General features: G+C 36.4%; 1 protein-coding gene across 3 annotated transcripts in view; it reads left to right on the plus strand.

Moving 5' to 3' along the window:
• LEMD3 (LEM domain containing 3) overlaps positions 1-24,600 on the plus strand; it is a 53,309-nt gene that overhangs the window by 21,645 nt on the left and 7,064 nt on the right. For all 3 annotated transcript variants that reach the window (XM_080390756.1, XM_080390757.1, XM_080390758.1), the window contains exons 2-10: positions 1,943-1,980; positions 4,402-4,468; positions 11,488-11,555; positions 13,437-13,516; positions 13,597-13,745; positions 15,514-15,615; positions 16,618-16,720; positions 16,961-17,139; positions 24,486-24,567. In XM_080390756.1, the coding sequence (XP_080246882.1) occupies positions 1,943-1,980; positions 4,402-4,468; positions 11,488-11,555; positions 13,437-13,516; positions 13,597-13,745; positions 15,514-15,615; positions 16,618-16,720; positions 16,961-17,139; positions 24,486-24,567 (868 nt within the window). The remainder of the gene's footprint in view (positions 1-1,942; positions 1,981-4,401; positions 4,469-11,487; positions 11,556-13,436; positions 13,517-13,596; positions 13,746-15,513; positions 15,616-16,617; positions 16,721-16,960; positions 17,140-24,485; positions 24,568-24,600) is intronic.

The following is a 24,600-nucleotide window of genomic DNA, read 5'->3' on the forward strand; positions in this document are numbered from 1 at the left end:
TCTGAGAATTTGCATCTATAGAATGAAATCATGAAGTGGTATAGGGCTTGGTTTACAAGAGTGCTTGAACAAAATTTGCTACTATTAGTTTTAATTAAATCTGAAATCTGAATCAAGTATTCAGATGTCTGTGAAAACCAGTCCCTGTGTTTGGGTGGTTCTGTATTTTTTTTCTGTTGCTGTCAGGAAGCTGAAGTGCTTACTGCTGTTGGGTAGGTAGCACCCTTAACTTTCTTCTGAGCTCGGGTATGTGGACAGACTGTTGGTTGCAAAGTTTCAGAGAGTCAAGCTTTCTTCTTCACTCGGAAAGCATTTCATTGCCCCACTGTTTTATACATAATTTGTTGGTTGTAATTGTAGTTCCTTACCATTGCTGCATGTAGGAGCCATGAAATGGTAGTCATCCCCACTTCAAACTTGCCTTTCAAGACGAAGGTGAAGTGGGTTAGCATCTGGCTCCTGCCGACAGTGCTATGGAAGTTTGTGCAGATAATAAAAATCACATTGTTTTACAAATAATTATTTTTATTTGTTATAAAATCTTGTTTTTTTCCCCCAGTTACTTATCTGGATGTGATGACATTTAGCGAAGGTTAGGGGACCCCTGGTTTATAAGTCGGTTGGTCCTTAGTTTTTGTATCCTCCATTTCTCCTAAATGAGAAATCTTGCTATGAATATGATCTAGTGTGTCCACTTTGATCTTATTTTCCCCATTTATAACTAAATTAACTGATCAGTTTAATCATGGTTATGGTTGAGGAGTCGGGATACTGTGGATCAGCTGACTGTTGCGGAGGCAGCCCTTGCTTTGTCAGTATCATTACGCGTGGGTAGTACCTTGTAAGCAGTCAGGTTGGTAGCTCTGTCAGAGGCTGCTGCTGAGTTACCTTCGGATGCAAGCAGAAATGCTATGTGACCAGCTGCAATACCTGTGTGTGTGTGTGTGGGGTAATTACACCATGTAAATGGAATTACGTATCTTGGACGGTACTTAAGGTAGTATTTGTCTTTTACTGTGCCTTGGTGTAGAAATTGAACTGCAGGATTTCATAATGCATGCAATTCTTCCCAGACTGAGATTTCTTCCAGATTTCTGTATGCAAATGCATGAGACCTAGAAGTAGTGAAAAGTACTCTTTATTTTTTTGCTTTCTTTTCCCTCCTCTTCTCTTCTTTTCCCTCAAGTGTGGTCAGTAGAAGCTTCATTTACTGTTTGAATAGCACATAGAACTGCTGATTTCTGTATAAAGTCAAACTGTGGGTGAAACGTGTTTGTGGCTTAGAAAAGCAAGACGGTATGCTTTAATGGTGATTGCTTCCTGCTTTGGTAAACTTTCAGTTACCAACTTGATCTTAAGCGGAAGCATAGCATAAATTACTTCTCTGATTTCAACTTCTCTTCCTTTTGTAGCCAAGAAGAATATAATAGATAAACTTGTGCTTTTGGGAGCTGTGGAAACTTTTTATTTAGAAAGGAGGGAATGGTCATTTAGTCACACTGCACTTTCTCTCAGCATGTCATCTCTTGCTTCTGTCAAAACAGAAAATGCTGATGAGTTGTAGAGCTTTGTGTTGTAAAGATTATTTCTTAGTAAAAAAGTAAGTTTACCTTGTTAAACTATACACTAAATGTAAAACCTTCAAACTGTGATTTCAATGCAATTGAGTCATTAAAGCAAGAGTTTGGCAAATGTCAGAGTTTTGTTTGCATGGAAATAGCTGTGGAATTTGGAGAGAAGATTCTCGTTTAACCTAAATGGTAGTATAGCACAGTATCAAATGTGGAGTTAAGGCACAGGTTAATAGCTGTCTAATTGTTATTTTTCATATTATGGATGCGTTTTTATCTAAAGATTACAGTGTTGTCATAAAGCTACTGGGTTGGTATACCCTTTTAGTATTTTCAGACTCCAGAATTAATTTTTTCTCTTTTTTTGACAGTCAAGAATCCCTTCAGTGAACAACTGCAAAAAATAGAAGTAAGTAAACCCATTTAATGAGATTTTAGTATGTCAAATGATTGTATAAAACCAATGTTGATCAGTTTGGAAGGATGCAGTTTCAGAATGTTTTGAATGAGATTAACAGGTTTGTTGCAATTGTAATGTTTTAACTTTTTGTTTTTCATCTCTGGCAATATAAGTGGGATTAAAAGATTTGGATGTGGCATGCTGGTTGCTTTTTATATAAAAACAATGTTACATAATTTGTGGTGTGGAGCTATGAGGAAGAATTGTGGTGTTAACTAATAAATCTAGTCTTGAAACTTTTGTCTCTTACTGTTACCATTTGGCTTCCCAGCCTTGAAAGGACAGCTGGTAAGAGATGATTGACTTGAAACTCCAGAATCTTATTTAGTGCCACAGAAGAGCAAGGGTTAGCCTCCTTCAGAAAATTGATTAACAAGTTAAAGTCTTTTTTTTAACTTTGATTCTATTCTGTTACTTGTTCCTATATTTACTCTTTCAACTGGAATGTTGGGATAACCATTTTTGAGATGTTACTATTGAAGGTATCGGTACTATTCTTAGTTCTGCAGCCTGCGTTTTGGTGGTTCTCTCTTTTGGCCTTCAGACTTTCTGCCTGTACAAACATACCGATATGCTTTTGCTAGGCATATATAATCAAGTATTGCAAGATAATTGTGTGAGATTTTTTTGTTGTTGTTTGTTTGGGTTTTTTATTTTTGTCTAGGATTGAGCTCTCCAGAAGTGAGTAATTGCGTATTTTAAGTAGGCAGCCTTGGCTAGTTTCTTGAGTAGAAAATGTTTCTGAATCTTTTGAACAAATTTAATTTTGTGGAGTAAATTGTGAGGATTCTTTCAGAATGACTTCAGTAGTGCAGAGGGAATGCGTCTTGTGCACTGGATACGGCAGCTTGAGAACCTGTTTTGTATGTTACTTTCTTCTGAGTTTCCCGTGTACTCTTCCCTAGTAATCCTGGCCCACGCTTGATGTTTGATTGTCAGAGGTTATGCTGTTCAGTTCCTTTGGGTGGTCTGACCATTAATTTAAGAAAATAATTTGGTCACAAAAATGTTTCACATATCTGTCTTGGTGTAGCTTTTAGTGAATTTATGGGTGTACCTTCTGGGAAATAGATGAAGCATGGGCTGCTGCTGGTGGTGGTGCGTGTGTGGTGGAGGACTGATTTTCCTCTTCTGACATGCCCAGTATTTTCTAGCCAGGAAATGAATTAATAAAGTTGGTTAGTTTTCTGGGGGGTACCAACTATACCAGTTTAATCTCTTTTGTAGGACCAGAACAGAGAGAGGTGATGCTGGTAATTGCTGATACCATGTATGGGAATTAATTTGTCAAATGTTTGATCAATGAAACAAGTATTCTGGCTTTTGGTAGCGGTTTCTGTAAGGAAGAAATTTGGAGTGTTTAAAATAGACAGCGCTGGTGCATCAGGGAACTAAACTTAAAATATATTTAGGTTTTTTCAATGTGGATATAATCAGCAGATGCACAAACTGGAGAATTATTTTCCTTGCATGTTTTCTGAATAAAGGATTTAGTCTTATCTCAGCCATTTGACTCTGCCCCAGGAGGCAGAGCCAACTTCAAAAGACAAACCAACAACAACAAAAAAAACCACTAAAACCCCCTGATGTTTTAGAATAGCTGTTAGTACTCATTGTATGTAACTTCATGTTCCTCATATTCATATTTTAAATAATTTCTTCTAGTATAAAACGTTTCTGGATAAATGTCAATGAAATTGCTCTATCCTAGTAAGTTTAATTCCCCTGTAATTAACAATTATATGACATCTCATATTTATGCTTGTTTTGGGAGTTAGGTCTTTTTATACTAGTGGCATATGCAGGAAGTATAAGCAAGACTGCATAGTCCACAGCTTTCTGTGATGTGCGTTGTTGGTTTTTTTGTTTTTTTAATTAAGTTAGTGTAGTTTTGAAAGTAGACCACAAAAATGATACTTGCCTATGAATTTTACACAGGAATATGACCAGGTGGTACTTTAGATTGCCTTGTATGAAGTGTCAGTGCACACTTATTAAGAATAAAACAAAAACTTTCAGAAATTTTTTATAGTAGCTATCAAAAAAACCCCAACCCCAAAACCCACCAGACTTCTTTTGGGTCACTGCACTGTTCTCTCAGTAGTATTAAAATAACTTTAGCTATCAGTTTTAACAGGCAGATCCATCAGTCCAGGCAGCAATCTAGTTTAGTTTCAATCAAGAACTGAAAAATTAATATTGTGCATACTTTGATTCAAAATCTAGTGCTTGCATCGTTGTTGTGTGAAACACTACAGCTTTCAACCCATGTGTGTAAAACCAATTTTTTTTCCCTCATGGTATATAAAGATTTTTTGGGGTAAATGGAAGAAAATACATCTATACTAATAATGTGTTTTCTAATTCCAGGAAGATGAAAGAAGTCTCATGATGAGCAGCTTATATGCACTTCATGATAAATTGGCACAAGTAGCAGGTAACACTTCAAAAATACTGTGATGAAGAGTGTTATAGCAACAGCGACAAAGAAGTCTGTGCTCAGATGGTGATTTGCAGCACCTAGTATATGCTGGGGCCCTGATAGCCATTTAGAGTTTCATTTTTGGGAAACTAGAAATCCCATTTCTAGTATACTTACGCTGCCTTTTTCACCAGTGTAGCACCTTTTGTTGCAATGTTGTTGGTTTTTTTACTTAAGAGGATAGGCTGTTGAGTATTGTGATCCTGTATGGTTTTTGATCTAATGTCTTAATGCTTTATGAACCTGATATCATTAAAAGCTTCAAATATGTGGAGAGGAATATGTATTTCTTTTAAAGGTAGTTATTTCACTATAGTGGAAAAAAGTCTGAAAAACAAATACTTTGTAACAACCAGAAAATGGGTACTAATACAATGCACAGCAGTGGTTGAACAAGATTGCCTTGTTAGACAAAATAGTCCAACTTAACTATACTAATTATATAGTAATGAAAAATGCTGTATATTGTAATGTGTCAGAGATGGTGGTTAGGATTATTATTATTGAGTATTCAAAGTATAAAATACAGTGCTTTTGCCTAGAGTCATATTTAATACAGCTTTAAACTGCGTAGATATTTGCACATCACAATCAGGAAATGGTAAAGTTAAGACTGTGTTTATAGCTTTGGCATCTGCTCAGTGTGAGTTACCATAGAATCTATTTCATAACTATTAAGCCATTTATTTTATCATCCCTGCTTATTCAATCCATAATATGTTTAAGAGGCAGTGGCTCAGGATTTTTTGTTTTTAAGCTTTACTGTTCTTTGTGCCAACTATTTGTTTTGCAACAGCAAGTTTCACCAAGAAGGCTTTTAAACTATTACCAAGTGCTACAGCCATTTCTCAAACATTAAAAAATGTGGAAACAACTCTGTCAGATACAAGGCTGACAATTTAATGTGTCAGAGCTATATAGGAAATCTGTAAGAAATTTGTTCTGTAAGACGTTTAAATTGCAAGAGTAAACTTCCAGCAAAAACTTGTTGTTTCCAGAGCATTTACAATATCTGCAGTGAATAAATTGATGTTAGGACAAAACCCACAAATTTCTTCTTTATTTTATTCTTTAACCCAAAATAGTGAATGAATGATGTTTAACCTGAGTGCATGCAAAATAATAGTTGCTTTTTATTCTTCATTTTGTTGCTTTCTAACTGAATGTCTTTCAGTGTTGATCTTTTGTAGGTCAATTACCTCTTGATACGTTTTTATCTGTTTCAAATTATTTCATACTTAATAGATGGTAGTAGATAATTCTGTGCTATAAATCATTAGGACCAAAAGGTTGTGGGTTTTTTTTCCCATATGGGGTAGCTAACTTGTCATGTGTAGGAATGTTGTAGGAGACCCACAGCTGTGTGCTGACTTCTGTGGAGTGGAAATACTAGATTCCTCAGTGTGTCATCTGGCCCTCTGGTGGCCATACAATAAACAATGGACTTGCCTCGATTAAAAGGTTTGGCACCTCATTTCTACATTTGTGAAAGAAAAGGAATTTTCTTCGCTAACTGGGGCTTACTTATGTGCAATGACACTTATAAAAATGTTTACCTGTCTGCCTTGGAGGATTTTGTATGCTCTGAGAACTGCTGTCTTCCCCAGGTCTCAAAGGTGTACCAACTTCTCTTAGTCTATTCCTGGCCAGAAGGATCTTTAGTACTTTCAAAAAAATATACCTATCCTTTTTGGTTAGATGATCCCCCAAACTGAAGCTGTATTGTGAGATTACCTGGCAGAGTAGCTTTCATACAGTCTGAAAAATTACTTAATTCGTCTGTACTTAGGCAGAAGTTATCCTCTATGCCAAGTTTCTTAAGGTATGAGAGGTAGAAGTCTGCCGTCCATTTTTGAATACTGGATTGATGTAGACCTGGCACAATCTCTGGAAGCTGTTTGAAAAGCACAGAACAGAGAAAGCTGCTAGAGAGATAAAGGGTTTAAAAGTGTTGCTTTTGTATTCAGTGCACCACTTCAGAAAAGAGAAGAAAAAGGAATATAGTTTTACTAAAAGCGCTGCTTTTCAGGTCTGTGTGTCACATACTTGGAAAAGTTTCTCTCATTTCATGCTTGGCTATGAATCATTTGTTCATGTTATAACTATTAATATTAAAAAGGCAGGCTGGAAACTTGCAGTAGTCTGTTCTGTATCTTGACTACCATGAAGATGGTCACTGCAGAACTTGTTTTCTAGCCCTCTTTGTTTTATTAGACTACTTATATTTTTCCTGAGCTAGTTTCTTGCCTTGTCAACTTCAGTTGGAGAAGTAGTGATGGGGCTTGTATTTTAGAAGGTAAAACACTGCAAGTTGTTTGAAGGAAGAAAAAGTCAGGGTAACAGTTTGTTAATGTTATTTGACTTAATATACTGTGTATACTGTAGATGCCTATTCGGTACTGTGATGCTTTAATATGATGTAATGATCCTGTATAAAAATAAATTGCCTTTAATGCATCACTTTTCCTCAGAATTACTGGTCTGCCAAACCTATAGTTAGTAATGTCTACCTTAAAAGAAACTCTAGGGAGAAGCAGTGCCTACTTGTCCAGTTCTGAGTCAAACTTTGTGTTCCTGTTCTAGTCTAATGGTTTAGCCTTTCTTCAAAGCAGCAGCTTTTTATAGACAGTATATATTTGAGTGCCTATCACTTTCTCCCAAACCAAAATACATGCTTTATTTAAACTAGACTTCCTTCAGGCACATGTTAATTACTGAATGCCTTTGTCTTTCGTGGGGAGACTTCAGTAGATCATATCCATTTTCAGTCAGGCTTGCAAAATGAATAAATCAAACCACTATATCCACAAGAAGCAGCCAGCTACCCATGGGTATGATCCTACTCTCTTTTACGTAAAGAATTCTTATTTAGTTAGATGTTTCTTTTGCTTGGCATTTTCCACAGAGTGATGATCCATTGGATTCAGACAGTTTCCTTCTGAGCTAATGGACAGCACAGGTCCTTGAGATACAGGGGTAAACTAGACTTCCACACGTAATAAGGCTTACCGTTAAGTCCATGACGAGAAGAAAATCCTGGCAAAGCACTAACCATTAATATTATTTCAAGTGTCATCTGACACTCCTTAGTCTTCAATTCTGCAGGTGATTGATACTGTGCAGTTTCCAACCAGTGATTTAAAGACTATTTAGCAAGTTCTGATTTTCTGCAGCGTTACTAAACTGTTGAATTTATCTTCAGGAGATTGGGCATTCTTACTTGCTTTCTCAACACTTGTTCTATTCCTGCTTTTCTTTCACTGTCTACTTAGTGTCCTGCTGCAAGTAACCTCTAAGCATGAGACCTGCTAAACAAATGCTTTGTATACATTCAACCAATACAAAAAGCAAATAGTATTACATCAAGCTACAAGCTAGAGATCTGTGCTAAATTCCTGTGTTCCTTAAAGTGTTAGATTTCCACTGGGTTTTGGTTCTGGTACCAAATGAGAGAATGATTTACATTATAAAGCAAATACTTTAAAATGCTGACTGTTTCTGTTAAATGTATGTGCTGCAGCTCATAAATTAAGCTAAATGCCCCAAAGAAAGTGAGTTTCAAATATTCCAGCCTGTATGGAAAAGCAAATCTGCCTTACAATTGCTTTCAATACAGAAAATGAGAACACACTTAAATGTTTGTTTAGAACTGAGGGTGTAGTTGCTTTTTGTTGGTATTTCTAGGAGAAGAACTGAACTTATGTGGCTTGCCCAAGTACACTAACATAAGCTAAAAGGAAATTTTGTGATCTTTGCAGGGATGTGTTACTTCTCACCTCCCTACAAAGGCAAGTAGAATGGTGCTCTGACTGTCCTTTACTTTCAAGTTATCTGTGTCCAAGAAAAGTTTGAGCACAAAGATCCATGCTTTCTGTAAGCTCACAATAGACATTTTAAGAGGGGCAGTTTTTACAGAGAGCTCAGATGTGTCTTGCAGCAGACCTGTGTAAAGTTGGGGGCTTTTTTTGTGTCTGCTTCAGTTTTGTTCCTGGATATAGGGCCTCAAATGGAACAGTTGGGAAACATTTTTGGCTCAGACTATGGAAAGTGGGTTTCCAGGCCAAGTGGTTAACGATTGCACCAAAGTTATTCAAAGTAAGCCTTAATTTGCAGAACTATTAGCTAAAAGCGGTGACTGAAATGGCATATAGGAATATCCTGCTGTTTGCAGTAAAACAGAAGGTTGTCTGACTTGTGAATTGCCTAACTTTTTGCAGGCTTTCAAATTCATGAGTTTCTCAGAAGAAAGTTATTAAATGGTTCTCAGCAATAGATGGGTTGGAATGAGAAACTGCATCTCCAACAGCTTTTTGTACAGGACTGAAACTCCGTAACTGATTAGTTTGCCTGTTTCAAGAGTGGGGTGCAAGGTGAAAGTGATTTTTATTTCTCCCCCCAGCATTGCATGAGGGAAGTTTGCACTGATGGGCCTTTGACATAGTCAGGGAGCAGCAAAGGTGTTTTTAACTGTTAAACTTGTTCAGAGGGAATAGTCTGAAAAAAATTTTCAGAAGCAGGACTGCAAGGAAACTGTCTTCTGGTTTTTGAAGATGAGACCAGAAGCTGTGAATTCAGTGTGGTGACTACATACTGCATAAACTTAATTCCTGGAAGAAGGCAAGTAAGATTAGAGTTTAAAACTACTGAAGTAATCCAGTAGTCCCCCATCTAAGGGAGCTTTTGTCCTTCTGTAAGAGGTAATACTGTGTTCTCATAAGATTGAAAATCCAAAATGAATCCTGAAACTTGTTTTTAAGAATTCATTTTTCACGATCTGGTCTTCTGCTTGTGTGGTGGTTTTTGTTTGTTTGTTTTCTGTGTATCAACCTCACCCTTTGTATTTTCTTATTTCATTAATGGGCTTTCCTGCTTATCTAGATAATTAAAAACCAAAAACCAACCAAACAAAAGCTCCTAAGCAGAAGGGTCTCATCCCTCTGCTCTCACAAGCTGTTTTGTTCAGTCAAGTTATGGCTGACATGCTTTTTCTGTATTAGAAAGACCCCAGGAAGGGTTCAGGTCTTGCTAAACAACAAAAAAAGCTTAAATGGATGAATACCTATCAGACTTGTTCATGTCATACAACTTAATACCTGATTGAGATTGTACATATGGCTTCTACAGAGATACATTTTTTGTTGTATTTATTCCATCAGTTCTAGATTTAAAACAATGTTTGCGCTACAGACTGTGTAAGTATGATACATAGTTACCCCAGTTCTGCTAGTCTTGAAATATGAAATGACTGATGAGTATACATTTAAATTTACAGGTTGTAGAGTTTACGCTGCACAAAAGGATTGTCTGCCTAAATTACATACAAAAGTAGTCCATAACACTAATTTTGGTGCAGACTTCTAAATTCAGAGTATTTTTTGGCAAAGGGGGTGTCAGTTTTCACCGACAATCTCTGTAGTTTTGCTGTTACAGGTAGAATCAGGCACTTTGAAAGTCTAAGATGTTGCATGTTCATTATCAAGTGAAACAACTTTTAAAGTTTTGTGTTCTTTATTCAGTGCTTGTGTGAAAATCGGTGCATTCACGCAGGCCTAGTTCCAGCAGCGCTTTGAAGCCAGATAGCATATGAACACTCTTAAGTGTTCCTATTCCTGCATAACCCAACAGTAAGAGAAGAGCATCCCTGTTAATGCTTATGTGCTTGCAAGGCCAAATTCACTTAAGTCTGTTGAAGTGTATTAAACAAAACTTGGCTTTAGCAGTCTGAGAAAGGCTTTTGCTTCATAGAAACACTGATTTCTTTGGAACTCCCTACTGGGAATGAGACATGAAGATGCTTCTCCATAACTTGCTAGTGTTCCCAAATTTTTGCTCAGACTGCCTTGAATGTTCTCCTTTGTGTAGGGGATTAATACCCAGAGTTGCTCCATTTAAAGGGTATTCCAGTGTGGAGCAATTCCAACTCAAAATACATTGTAAGAGTATAATCAAAGGATCGTGTTTGTGTATTCAAGAGTATCTTAAACTTTCCTAGCCTTGCTGTGGCTTTGGGAATAGTACAACTTGGCATAGATTTGAGAAGGTAAGGCAAACTTAACCCTGAGCCAGTGAAAAACTGGATTTGTTGTTTCCTATTTTATTGTTTTGGCAGCAAAGTCATAGTTATAGATGCTAGGAATTTGTTGTTGTTTTTGTTAGAAAGATCAGGAAAAATGTGATTTGCCACTCCATGACAGTTTTTCAGAAACTATGACCTAGTGATAGATAAAACTGGTCTTAGACCTTTTCCTTTCCTCTGTGACAGTCATACCAACACCAAGTCACTATGTATCTTTTTTGCATGAATTGGGTACCTTCAGCTTAGCAAAAAAAATGAGGAAGATGATGGCATGTGACACTGAGGACTGATTGTGCACATAATACCTTATTTCCTGATTACTTCTGCATATTTTCCAAAAGAACTGGGAGGATGGTAAAACCACAAGTTCTAGACCATATTGGGATTTTGTGCATGTTCAGGAAGGTGATAACTTGGAACAATCTAAAATGTAGTAACTTCACGGTGCCCGAAATACTATTATGCATATGTTGCAACTGGAGCTAAGTTGGTCTGTATAAAAGATAATAACATGTTTCAGAGCAAATGGAAGTTATTTGGAAGAAGTTGAGTCAGGGTACAGCAACTGTTTTATTATGGTAACGTCCTTTTGATAGTTCTTCATACTACCTTTTGTTCTACTTTCAGTATAAATACCAAAATACACTTTAAGCAATACATGAAGTTGTGTTGATGTGATTTGTACATATCAGCTATAACAGTCCTCAGGTTTTTTAACTTTTTCTAAAGGAGAAATTTGTCCAGAGATTTTCCCATGTTTTTAGCAGAACTTGTGAGTATTATGGAGCTACTGCTGTTTGTGTAGATTATATTAACTGTGAGCTTTTGTTTAGTGATTTTTATTTTATATAATGCAGTAACAAGTACATCAAAATAAACAGAAGTTTAATTTTACCAGGGGAACATGAATGTGGCAGCTCTATTCAAAGAAATCTTACCGTCCAGGAGGCAGCTGCATATTTAAAAGTAAGCAAAAGAGGTATTTTTCATTGGTTGTATATAAGATTTGTATAAGTTACCAGTTGGTAAGGCCTGATTTCCTGTCTAGTGTATGGACTAAAATTTGACTTAGTATTGACTGCTATTTGGATATGTTTGGAACTGATGTCTTTAACACATGCTATTTAATTTTTTTTTTTTTATTTGGGAATGTAGTGAGATTTTGGGTGAGTGGGAAGGTGAAAGACACTGGTTTAATTGCAACAAAAGTGTAGGTAGTAGTGCTTCAACGGCATGCAGGTTTTTTCCCTTTAGTTAAAACACCAGGGCAAAACTTGCATTGATGAAGATAGTTAACCAACATGAAAATAATAAATCATGAAATTCAGATCTCTAGAAGCTTCTCCAGAAATCAGTGTACTATGTTTTGAGACTTAATAGAAGAGGATGCTGTCTTCCTTTCTTTGGGAGGAGAGGCTGATGTGTAGATCTGTGCAGTGGGGCCTGACGAGCAGCAGCTGTATGGAGAACACCATTCATGGATGCATTTAAATAGAAATGCTCAAAGGCAGCCTTTTTGTTAATTTGATAGGTGTGCAGTATTATGAGATCTCACTCTCTGCTGTCATTCCTCTGCCTTACTCCCCAAATGAAAGATGACTCTTGCCTTACCTTGACAGCTGTAGGGTTTATTTTAGCCCACGTTTGTGTATCATTCAGTGGAAACCTACTTGAAGCTTTTAAAAGGCAGAGAGTGTAAGGTTTCTTTGACGGGGGGCGGAGTTAAGCTGATGTGACTTAATATACAAATACATCGAAATTTTACATTTTGGCAAACATTTACATAGTAGACAAAGGGGCAATGCAAAGAGCGTCCTAACCTGCTAACATTGGTTTATAGTTTGGTAATGATATTCTATATCTGCCAAAACCAGTGTGTTGTGGGAATACGTGGGGAAAAAAATTGATGCCAGATAACTGATGGTCTTACCTCTCTATTGTGCTGAAAGAATGGCAGTTGTTATTGTGACAACTGTTCTAGCTCTAAGAGGCTCTGAAATTTCATATGAAAATTTGTCACTTTGTGCGAAGTCTCATTTAACCCTATGGTTCCTCATTTTGGGAGTATAAATATAACTCCTTTGCAGAGTTTCAATGTTCAGTGATTAAATTTTCAGTCTTTTACTCTCAAAGTGAAAATAAAACAGTTACTGTTTTTTCTTAAGTTGCTATCCTTTAATTCTAGGCCAGTTATATTATGTGATATTCAAAGGAAAGATGGAGATAAATCTTTTTGAAGAGTATAATTTCATGTAAAATAGTAACTTTCACTTTTGCTTTTCTTCTTCTGCAAAAGAATATCCAATGTGAACTATGGAGACAGCCTTAGCTCAGATCGCAGTGAATGTTCTCCTATGATAGTTGATACCATCTAATTAAAAAAAGTAAACTTCTATATAGTGATAGCAGTTCTGGAACTACACATACTGGCCTGTGTAAAATATCAGTTAAAACTGATTTTCCTCAAGCTTCTTAAAAAAACCCAACTGGACCCATTTTCAGCTGCGTTTATATCTAGTTTGTTTTACACTTGAAGGAGATTTTCAATGAGCACTGCCTAGTGGCTGAATAATTTTTTCTAGCTGTAGGTTAGAATTGTTAATAAACCAGTGATCATGGGTTGATATTTCAAACAGCCCTTAATTTGAGGAATGTTAGTAAGTCTGTTAAATACTCATAGCATGTATAGATTCACTTTGTGTAGTGAACACTTGGGCAAAATCTGAAGAATCAAGAACAAAACCACATAATTTGGCTACTAATCTATGCAGTATCTTACTTTTATTGTGGCATGATGACTTTCTGCTTATTTATGAAATCATTCACTAATATTTGGTTTTTTGACAGAATTTAGATCCAGAATATGAAAGTGTACTTAACACAGCATTACAATGGATCTTGAATAGTGGGGAAGATGTTGGCATAAAGTAAGTAGTCTTTATTTCTTAACTTAATTTCTTCTAACAGTATGTATCTTTTTCCGTAAATACTGTATATTTTTGAATAGGTGTCTCAGCAGTGACCCTAATGGGATGGATGTCACTAATGTGACAGATGTGAAGTATCTGGAATCCACTAGTCCAAAGATGTCTTTCAGGTGTCGTTTTCGCCGTGCGTTTGTTAATGTAACTCACAGATTATCAATATTGCTTTTGGGTAAGTTAATTAAAAAAATGAAACTTTTTTTGTTATAACTTGTGTTTATGTAAGTGCACGGGGAAAAGTAAACACCATGTGTAGAGAAAGTTTTTATTCAACGATAAAACTTGAGTTCCTATCAGTATCTTCATTACAGTGCAGTTTGCTTGGCACTTCTGTTGTACCCCTGTATGTTCACAGTGGTTGCTGTCTGCTGTAGGCAGCTGAACGTATTTGTTCTTTGCGAACTCTTTTTTCCCCTGCCAAAGCAATACCTTGTGGCTTTCAAAAATTGCAGATTGAATTGATCTGAAAAAGCAAAATGCTCAGTAAAAAGACATGATAGCCTTAATTTTGAGGATATTTCACTGTTGTTCCAGGAACTTTGGAAACATAACTACAGAAAAGATTAAGTTTTAGGAAAAGTTGGATACCCAATGTGGTTGTCACCAAAAATTCTTACCTTGAATACTATATTGTAAAAATGTGTCTAAGCTTTCAGTAAGACTAACTTATTTAGTCTTCGATAGTTCTCTATTTCAGTTTCAAATTCTTTCAAGTTCATTTAATTCTTAACCATACTGAAAACTATGCAGCATAAAAATAGGCTACAGCTGAGTGCAGACACTTCACACTTTTTCCATGTGGTTGGTTAGAAATACTGAAGATGCAGAGTTCATCTATCTCATACACCTACTGAATATTTAATAATTTATTTATGCCAATATCTTTAACAAATCTCGTGCTTGTGAGCAGAAGGCTTTGCGAACCCTTCACTAGCCTTTTGAGGAATCAAAAAAATCAAAGGCAAGCTGTCCCACATTGGTGTTTTTCTGGTAATAGTCAATATGAGGGGTGAATTGGGATGCGGAGGTGAAACTCAGTATCTAAGTCAACCACTGGTCTCATCAGTAATGCTGAGCAAATTGCTCTCTCAACTTTCTCATCTGTAATTAAGGTTAATATGAAGAACCTTTTCAAAAAATAAACCATTTTATAAGTATTCGATGTATTGTCATTAACGCCCATTTTGGCTTACAAAAAGATTGTAGGATACCATTTTATCAGTTAACATTGCCTTGCAATCACTGGTATATGAACCAAACTGTTACTTTAATTTGTGTATGTGTATTTTGGGATTTTTTTTATAGTTGAGAGATCACAGGTGTAGTGGTGTCCTCAGTCTGGGATAGAAGAAGGAATAAGATTTTTATTTTCAGCTTATGCTGCTGGTCTTTCTAACTGGATTGTGATTTTGGGGAATAATCTGTAAAGTAATGGAAGAAGAGCATGCAGTACTTTGTTGCAAGAAATACAAATCTGTAGCTAACTGAAGCGGTCCAAGTTAGGTAGATCAGTATATCTAAAGCATGTGACTTTGTCTATGAATCAGTGAATATTGTGGATTTTTAAATCTTAACATATTCTGAATTGTCAGTTTATGTGACTTTTGATATGACTTTGAATTTTTCCAATATAATTGTTTTACTGTTTTTCTTCATAAACGGGTAGAATTTCAAACCATGTTCATGGGATACCAGGCTATTGTTAAAACAGTGAAATGCTTTTCTAAAGGTAACTGCCCTTCAAAGTTTGAGGGTTTGTGTTGCTGTGTTAGTAAAATATAAAATATTGACAGTGAGTACAGTGTATTTCACTAGCTTTGAAATTTAAAGTACTCAAAAATGTTAGCTAGTTTAACCAACTTCTGAAGGATATGCTGTAAACTTTCTTTAATAACCAACGTTCTGATACTGTTAAAAGAGTATTATACATCTTAATGCAGGTATAGCAGTGGTTTGGGGAGTTTTGCACTACATGAAATACCGCTGGGCAAAAGAGGAAGAAGAAACGAGGCAGATGTATGATATGGTGGTAAAAATCATAGGTATGGATTCTTGAGTCATGTCTCATATATCTGTATCACTGCATACAAGCTTTCAAAGTACTGGCATCAATTCAGTTAATGTTTACTGCCTGTTTAGTTGGCAGTCATCATGCTATTAGAGTTCTTGGTCAAATGTATGGTTTATGTGGGTTTTTTAATCATTCTTTAAACCTAATCAAAGCTTTTGATGTAAAGAATGTAATTTATGAATTATATCAAAATGGCTATAATAAAGTTCCATTGACTTGGTGAAACTTTTATCTTGCTGTTGAAAACAAATATAAGTGCCGTGTTTGATTAAAGTATGGTGACATGTTGCTTCCTATATCTGTTTTTTCAAACTATCTTTTCCTAAAATATACACTCCTAAAATGTGTACTAGCTCTTTAATTGTCCTTAATGGCTTTTCATAGAAAAAGCAGCTTTTTAATTAATCACTTTGAGCAGAAATTATGTTCTTAAAATAGAATGCATAATTGAGTTCTGAAATTCTGCCTTTCTACTTGAAGCCACAATGTTTTCAGTAGTTTGTATTAGTAGTTTTAAGCTCTGTTTTGGACTGCAGTTTTACTTAAATTGTCTTATTACTTTCATCTGTGGCACTCATCATAAATACAGAAGTGGTAGACAAATAGGAGCTGTTTTCCTGTTTTACTATTTTCCTACCTCATTTGTTTGCAAATCAACTTTTGTTGGGGTGGGGGGAAAACACCTGATTTTCAAAGGTGGGTGGCTGCTGACATTTGTAAGTACCAATCAAGAGTAACCGCAAGAACCTTTACTCCAAAGTTACTTGGGGTACTTGGAAGCACTGTGTGGTGCTAGTTTGCTTGGTTTGATTTCAGCATGGTTAGGAGGAAAAATGCTTCAGAATGCCAAAACCACCTTTAATTACTGAAATTGGGAGGGGTTTTCAGAGTAGTTGTTTATTGTCAGAACTGATATTTTTCTTAATGTTTCCACGAACTATGTGGTTACCAGTTTTTCTTACGGTGTCCTCAGATGTTCTAAGAAGTCACAGCGAGGCATGTTCTGATAATAAAGACTTGCAACCTTACATGCCTATTTTACATGTGCGTGATTCTCTAATTCCACCTCAGGACAGGTATGTTCTCCTTAAAGTACTGAATTTTCTTATGTATAAGTAAGGAAAAATAGTAAAAGTAATTTTAGTAAAAGTAATTTTTTTTTAATTTAATTTCAGTAGGTTGCATAGGGTAGTATTTTGGAGATTCTTATTGACACAGGTCAGGGGAGGGGGACGTGGGCTTTTTCTTACATGCTGGATGTTAGCTGTGCAGGTTGTTATAATGCTAACTTTGTGATTCTTGCTTCAATTTTTAAGGAGGAAAATGAGGAAAGTCTGGAATAGAGCAGTTGACTTTCTTGCAGCAAATGAATCTAGAGTTCGCACAGAGACACGGAGAATAGGTGGTGCCGAGTTCTTGGTTTGGAAATGGATGCAACCTTCTGCAGCGTGTGACAAAATTTTAGTAATACCATCGAAAGTGTGGCAAGGCCAAGGTATTGCAGTTTAGTTATATTTTGCAAATACAATCATTTTAATTTCTGCATCTAATTTCTAAATGGTACTTTTTTGCTTGAACATGAAAGACTTGTTTTCTCTCACACCTTTTATTGTTATGAACTGTCAGTGCTGTTTCTCTATTATCTTGTTGTTCAATAGACTTCTGTGCATTCAGCATCTGCCTTGTTTTCAAGCAAAATGAGCTTTTCTGGTATAGCTACTGCAGAAATACAGCAGAAGGCATTAGCCAAAATAAGCTGCTTGTTCCTTTTCATGAATTAAAAAACTCCAACTCTTTAGTTGGTCAAATTCTGACATGCCTTATACTTGAAGTAATGTAATTTGTTGTACCTGAGAGCAGGTAAATTGAAGCTTGCAGACTTGAGTTTCCTGCTGTGAAGTTATCAGTTGGGTATCTAAAGACAGCTTGGAGGAAGAGATGTTTTATTTTGGAAGGGAAATTGCTGGGACAAAAGACTTCTCAATCAGCAGAACATGGATTTTGAGCATCTCCTAGTAGTGCTTCCTTTCTGTCATAAATCTTTTTCTATACTGTGCGTTTTTATTTCAAGCTCTGTATGCAGCACAGCATTTGTTATAGTAGAGGTCATTGTCATAACATGGATTTTGCAGTGCTCTGTCATTTTTCAGCTTTATTATGGAGCCATGTGGCAAGAATTCAATGAGTTTGCATTTGTCCGCTGCAGTGGTCACCTTCGCCTAGTTCTTTTTCTTTCTGCCTTTCTTCATGTTAAGCTTCAGGTTTTGGGTGGGGGCGTTGATCAATGAAAAATTGAAGCTATAAGACTTGAATTCTGGGTTGCAGTAAAAAAGAATGGTCATTTCTATCAGTGTCTGAGTGCAAAGTGTAAATACTTAAAGTGAAATCGTAAATGCCAAATGTTTAAAAGTTGTGACTTTCAAAAAGTCTGTCTTGCCTTATGTTCTTCTGTAATGCTCTATTATCTCTCTAGTGGGACTAAAATAAATGCTGTGCAGAACCCTAGTTTATAAACTCATTGTCTGATTTTGATGATGGAGGAGGGAGTGATTGCTTCTCCAATTTTTAGTTCAGTTTTTAAAATCTGATGTTATCAAAAGATTGTATCCTGCATTACTTCTATGACTTTGAACTATGTGCTGAAAAAAGCCTAGTGAAAAAGCAAACAGATTTTCTGCCCTTCCTAGTCCCACTTAAACAAAATAAATTCATACTGGCAAGCAACTGAACTCTGTTCTCGAGTGTGCTAATTTTGGTCTTAGTTTAACTAATACAAGTAGTAATAGGCTTCTTTCTTTTGCTTTTTACTGGTATACTTTTTAAGAAACAATGTTTTTATTGTTTCCTATAAAAGAGGGTACAGTTTAAAGTAGCTCCTTGCAATGTGATTATTTCCTTTCCAAAGACAGACAGAAAGAGCTTCTTTGTGGGCCTGGAACATTTATCCTGTAGCAAGCTTGATTGCCTGAGAAAAAGTACTGCTAACATTCTGGTATTGTCCCAGTCCATTTGCATGTTTTCCTATGTATGCTTTCAGCCCTTGGGTCTTAAATTTTGATTTTCTGTAAGTTCAAAGCAAAACCAAACAATTCTCTTTGTCAGCTTGAAAAGCCAAATATTTTGAGACATTTGCATGTTATCTGATGAGGTCCTAGTAGTATTGGGACCCATTTCTTGCTTGTCTGTGCAAAATGTTATGCTGGGTTATTATTATATACTTCTCAAAGTTATGCTACTGGTTTTAGCATTACATTTCTCATTTTAAAATCATTCATTGGAAACGAGGACTCCTCTTTTTAAAGTACCTTGTGAATACTACTGCAGGCTTGATGTTTTGTGGTCACTGTCTTGCAGTAGCAGTAACGTGGCATTCTACTGTGACAACTGCGTTACATGATTTAGTTAGTAAGGTGTGAGTGGTAACTTCATCGTGGGAGTTGCAGAGCCTTTTCTTTGCAGGACGTTGTCCATTAGGGATGTGCCAGTGCTTTAGATGCAGTGCAGAAATGGTGGGTTTTGTCAACAGCTGTTTCTCTTCCATCTCTAATAGTGTCATGATTTGATTTTCAAATGCTTAAACTGAACATAGCTTCTGCAAGCTACATATATTAGAAAGCTGAATCTTCTGTGTAGTTTGTTCAGTACAGGCTGTGAAACGTGACACTCCAGTTCTGGAATTTCTCACTTACTACTCATTTGCTTTCGTGTTTTTCTTGTCCTGTTGGACTGTAATATTAATCACTCTGAAACATTCTGTCCCGTATTAGAAACTGGATTGGATTTTCCTTCATTGGAAGACTTCTCAGTGTGTGATAGCTCAGGTGCTGCTTTGCTACATGGAATAGACATTCAAGACAACAGAACAGTAGTTCCCAGAACTTCCTAGAAAGACAGCTGTGTAGTAGCTACTGTTAGCTACCATCTGAATTTGGATGTCTTGACACCTACTTCAGCATATTGTGAATGAGGATAGAATAACTATTTTTCAGCTGTGGCTTTTAGCTGTATATTGCCTAGGATGTGTATTTAAGACTATGTTTTCTATTGAATAGAATATATTAAAATCTCTCCTGTTTCAGTTCTTTTAGTAGCAGTTTTCCTAGTTTTCCTGTTTGTAGTTCAGCAAAGATCTTTGAAGAGTTGATACTCCGTACTTTGGCTCTAACAGAAGAACATGGAAATAGGAGTGGCTGAAATGACATAGGTTATTTGACTGTATATATCTTGGTAGTTAACAGGAAAAGGCAGTTTTCACATGCAAGGGCTCTTTCTATTTTGTGTTCCTTGTTTTCATCTGATTTGGAAATAGTTGCATAAGTTTCATACTTTCTGCACAGCTGTTACTTTCTTGATGTTAGGAATTCTATATGTATGTGTAATTTTCTTCATTTGTGGAAGTCTAAAGTCAACTGGAATTAAGTTCATCCTCCAGTTCTAATGTTTGAATACAGAAGTTCATAAATCTAAATACTCTTCAAGACTGTTAAGTCCTGAACTAACTTGGTACATATAAAATCAGAATGACTTCTTGGTTTTGAATCTTGTGAATAAATTTCAAAGTCACAATTTTTTTAACCTTCTGAGATCTGGTAGTGCTCTGTAGCAGAGCACAATACCTAGAATATGTGCAATTGAGGAAGAAAGCCTCTTGACTTGTCAGTGTGTACTAGGATATTGGTAGATTATAGCATTCATTTTAAATATGGGACCTGTAGCATGTATGAAGATCTAGGCTCTACTGTCTTTTAGCATCTAGAGTTCAAGCATCACTGTGGCATTTTGTCCAGTCCTTCAGGATGCAGCTTGTGTTTTGACAGACAGTTTGGGATTATTTTTTTTTTAACTGGGTCAGAATAAAGTCTGGTGTACTTCTTTTGAAATACATCTACTGTATCCATTAGAGAGTATCTGTCTGGAAAAAAAAGGGGTAGGTAAGCTCATTGTAGGATGGTGGACAAATATGACTGTTTTGAAAACAGTTGACAGGAATTGTCAGTTGAAAAACAGGCTTGATCATGCCAAAGTGTAATTTAATTCAAACAACAGGGAAAAACCCCCATGTTTCTAATGTGTGCAGTTTGCTTTTGAAAGAAGAGATACTATTGTCCTATCATGCCTTTGATAACTGGAGCTCTAAAGAAAAATAGGTAGGCAGAGCTCCAGTGTAGCTAAGCTAACAGCAATAGCTAAAGTTCCTTGACAGCTCTGGAGATCAGATAAAGAGATTCTCTGAAGTACCACATCTAGGGTGAAATTTCATCCTGCAGCAGGGAAGATAATCTGTTACCTTGTGTGAGTGACACCCCTGCTCCCTTGTGAGAATATAATCCTTCCTCCATGGCTCTATTCTTAACTACTGCAAGAAAACTGCATTTTATGCTTGTTGAAAAAGGCTGTACCCATCCTATGGTGGGCTTCTATAGCTAAACTTAACTGTATTAATCCCCAAGTCAATCACACTCTCTCTCAATAACATTCAGTAATACTTTGATTTCAGTATCTTTCCTATTTATTGAAGAACCTAGTGTTGTATGAAAGTACGTATCTTCAACATTTTCAACTAAATGTTTTATCTTTTTGTTCTTTCCTTTGATAAGAAGGGTTACTACTTAATAAATTAGTGATCTGTGGCTTAACATGAATGAATCTATTCTTCAGAAACATGGTTACCTATATTTGATGCAAGTCTTCAACCTTATCAGGTACATCAAATTAATGTCTAAAGATCTGTTGGACTGTCTTAACCCATGGTGGTGATACCAGGGGATCCCTTTAGCAATAAACCAGCAGTAATTCAAGAGGTATAGAAGGCTGTACTGCAGTTTCTTAGATGTTCATTTTGAAGTCTGTACAGGGCCACTTGTTCCATAATGGTCATATTCCAGGCACAGTGATAAAGAGGTTGTTGAAAGCACAGACTTGTAGCTGCTGCTGTTCTTTGAATCTGGAATGAGACAGTCGTATTCAGTTTGAGGTAAAAGAAGTACACTGATTGAAATAAAGTGACTTCCTTTTCTTGAAGGCGTTCCCTAGTCCCCAAGGGGAATTTGTGGAAGTCTTAACAACTTTCTTGTCAGTGACTTCCTGCACAAGGCTGTGCTTCTGCTTTCCTACTTCTTCTCCACTTCTACCCTCATCTTGTAAGTCTTACTGTTGAGACCTCTTTAGGAAAAGAAATCGCATATGTGAGGTGCTTAGTTAATTACGGTGTAATTGAGGCTGTTGTCACACAAGCATGTCTGCTTATGTCCTTATTATGAGGAGAATATTTTTGTATGCTCCACGCCGGTATAAATTTCCAAATAATCAGTACTGCAATCTGAATAGGTTTGTCACTTAAACATGCTCTTTTGGAGGGAGGGAGGAAATTGTTACAGATACATAGTGAATTCAAGAAACATCTGTTAACTACACTGTTTTGAGTTTTTCTGGGTAGATACAGCATTATTTTTAGCTTGCCTGTGTCTTCCCTAGCCTCACCTTTTGATCCCATTTCTGGTATACATTTTAATACTTATTACTGTGCTGGCATTAATTTTGTACTTCAGTGATTTTTGTGGCCATTTTTTTTCCCCTTATACATAAAAAGCTCCATCTCAGTTGCAAAGCTTTCTTTTAATTCATCATGACTTTGAAACATTTTTTGAGAAAAAGCAGAATTCATTTTTATTTTCACATGCTGCGCTGCCCTGAGCACACTTGCTCTATTAGTGTGATGTTACATTAACTTGGTAGCAGGTTAGTTTTGTGCTGGTAGTATGCTCTGGCTGAAGTAATCTCTGGAAGCACTGAGATCTTCCAATCAAAAGGACACCAAGATTATTAGAAATTGGAGCAGGCAAAGGTTGGGTTTTATAGGTATCTACGCTAAAGCATGAATTCCCCATTTAGTTACTTCTGCATAGCTCAGTGGTGTAGCTGCTGCCTTAAACAACAGTATGGGGTTTTTTTGGAGTTCGTTAACAGCTTGCAGAAATGTTGATCCTCTGAGCCTAGGGTCTCTGCAAATAACCTCACCATTCTTTATCATTGGATTAAAACCATGTGCTGAATAAACCTAGCTATTAACAATCAGCACAATTTCCTCAACCCCACGCCTTTTCAGATCCAGGTCCATGACTAGGCCACCCTTGATCACCTTCTCCAGTATGGTGTGGTGCCCCAGTTTACAATATGCTGGTGACATTTCACCCACCCACCCCACCCCCTTGATCTGCTGGAGCCAACTTACATGAGTAAGGTAAGTCCATTTATTTTTCAATGTTGCTTAGTTCTGTAAAGTTTTTGTTATATACCCTATGTATAATTTTTAGCCAACGACAAAAAACTTTACAAAACCATGTGCTATTGAAAAAGGACTTGTCCTTAAACTGTATGCAGCTCAGATATAGATGCAGTGTCACCAGCTTATTTAGAAATCTATTCCCAAGAAAAATTAGACAATTGTTACAGGTATTGGTGACTTGGACTGTGTGTGTATATTCCAATAAGAACATTTTTAGTTATTTGGGGAACTTACGGTAGGTTCTATATTATATTTGGAGGCCACCTTTTCTGGATGGTAATTGGTTGGGGTTTTTTGCCTTGGATTTATATAACGAGCAAATTTGCCTATACCATATCTGCAGGCAGTGAATTTCTTTTGGTTAGTGCTTGTCTTTAACATGCAGTGTCTTCCACGTGACAGAATTTCTTCTCCGTGGCATGGTTTTCGTTATGGTGACATACAGAAGAGCAGCAGTGTTCATGTATTTTGGATATTCTTGCGATATTTTCTTTTAAAAGGTCAGCAGTAAGAAGCACAGGCCTGTAGCGTCATCTGCTCCAAAACACTTGGAACATAACATCTTGAAATCTGTCAGACTTGCCCGAAGTAGGGATTGCAAAGGGGACTCATTAGTATCAGTTTGGAGCATCATTTTGTCTTGTTGGCATTTTTGATCTTATGTTTAAACTCTTGAATCTACTCATCTCAAGTCTTCAAAGTAAAACTTCCTTTAAGCCTTGGAAGCTGTTTTACCAGGTTACCCCTTCCATTTCTGTTCCATTCCTTGAGAAGGACCAATAAGGCAGCAACTACCTTATCTGAATCTGAAAGACTTCTTTATTCCTTTTCTTTTGGTGCAGTCTTCTGTGGTGACTCCCACAAGCAGAATTTGCGAACTTCAGAGAAGTTAATATTTATTTTAGAACTTCAGGGTGTATTTAATGGGATTGTTCAGCTTTGAAAGGGCTAATTGTTATTGTTAATTTCCATTTGTCTTGCATCTGTTTTATCCTCTGGTGTGCTTTAATTTCAGATTTTTGCAAGCTTCTGATCATCTGTGTAGAGAATTTATGGTTACAAAAGCTCCATTCTTGTAGAGTGCTCCTTGACAGTTGGTACTGCAATACAACATCCATCTAAGTGTGTCCCTATTTCTTAGACAGATGGGCAGTAAATTGCTCCAAAAGTAGAAGAAATGAAAACCCATCAGGCAGTTAAAACTGAATGGTTAACCTTCAGCTCCAAAAATTTGTTGCAGGTGTTAAGAACATCTGTCTTTTCATGGCGATGCAATATAAATGCTTTCTCTTCAGCTCTATGGTATTTTTTAAAATATCCTGAATTCCTTTCATGTATTATGAATATGGATATGAAACTGGGTATGAGAGTGCATTATCTTTTTAAATGTAGAAGTTGTAAATCTAAAAAATACTGTTAAGTATGGTACGTATTCAGTGTAGTAGAAGACTCCAGGGAACTTTAATTTGCTTGAACCTTTTTCATATATTAAGGAAAGGATTCTTTTGAGTTAACACCAGAAAGGTATTGACTATTACATTTATTTTTCTTTGTAGCATTTCATCTAGATAGAAGAAATTCACCACCAAACAGCTTAACACCATGTCTGAAGATTCGCAATATGTTTGATCCAGTTATGTAAGTAAAACCAGTTACCTGTCTGCTTTTCTG

The sequence above is a fragment of the Falco punctatus genome (assembly GCF_963210335.1).
Source record: "Falco punctatus genome assembly, chromosome: 6".
Classification (NCBI taxonomy): Eukaryota; Metazoa; Chordata; class Aves; order Falconiformes; family Falconidae; genus Falco; species Falco punctatus.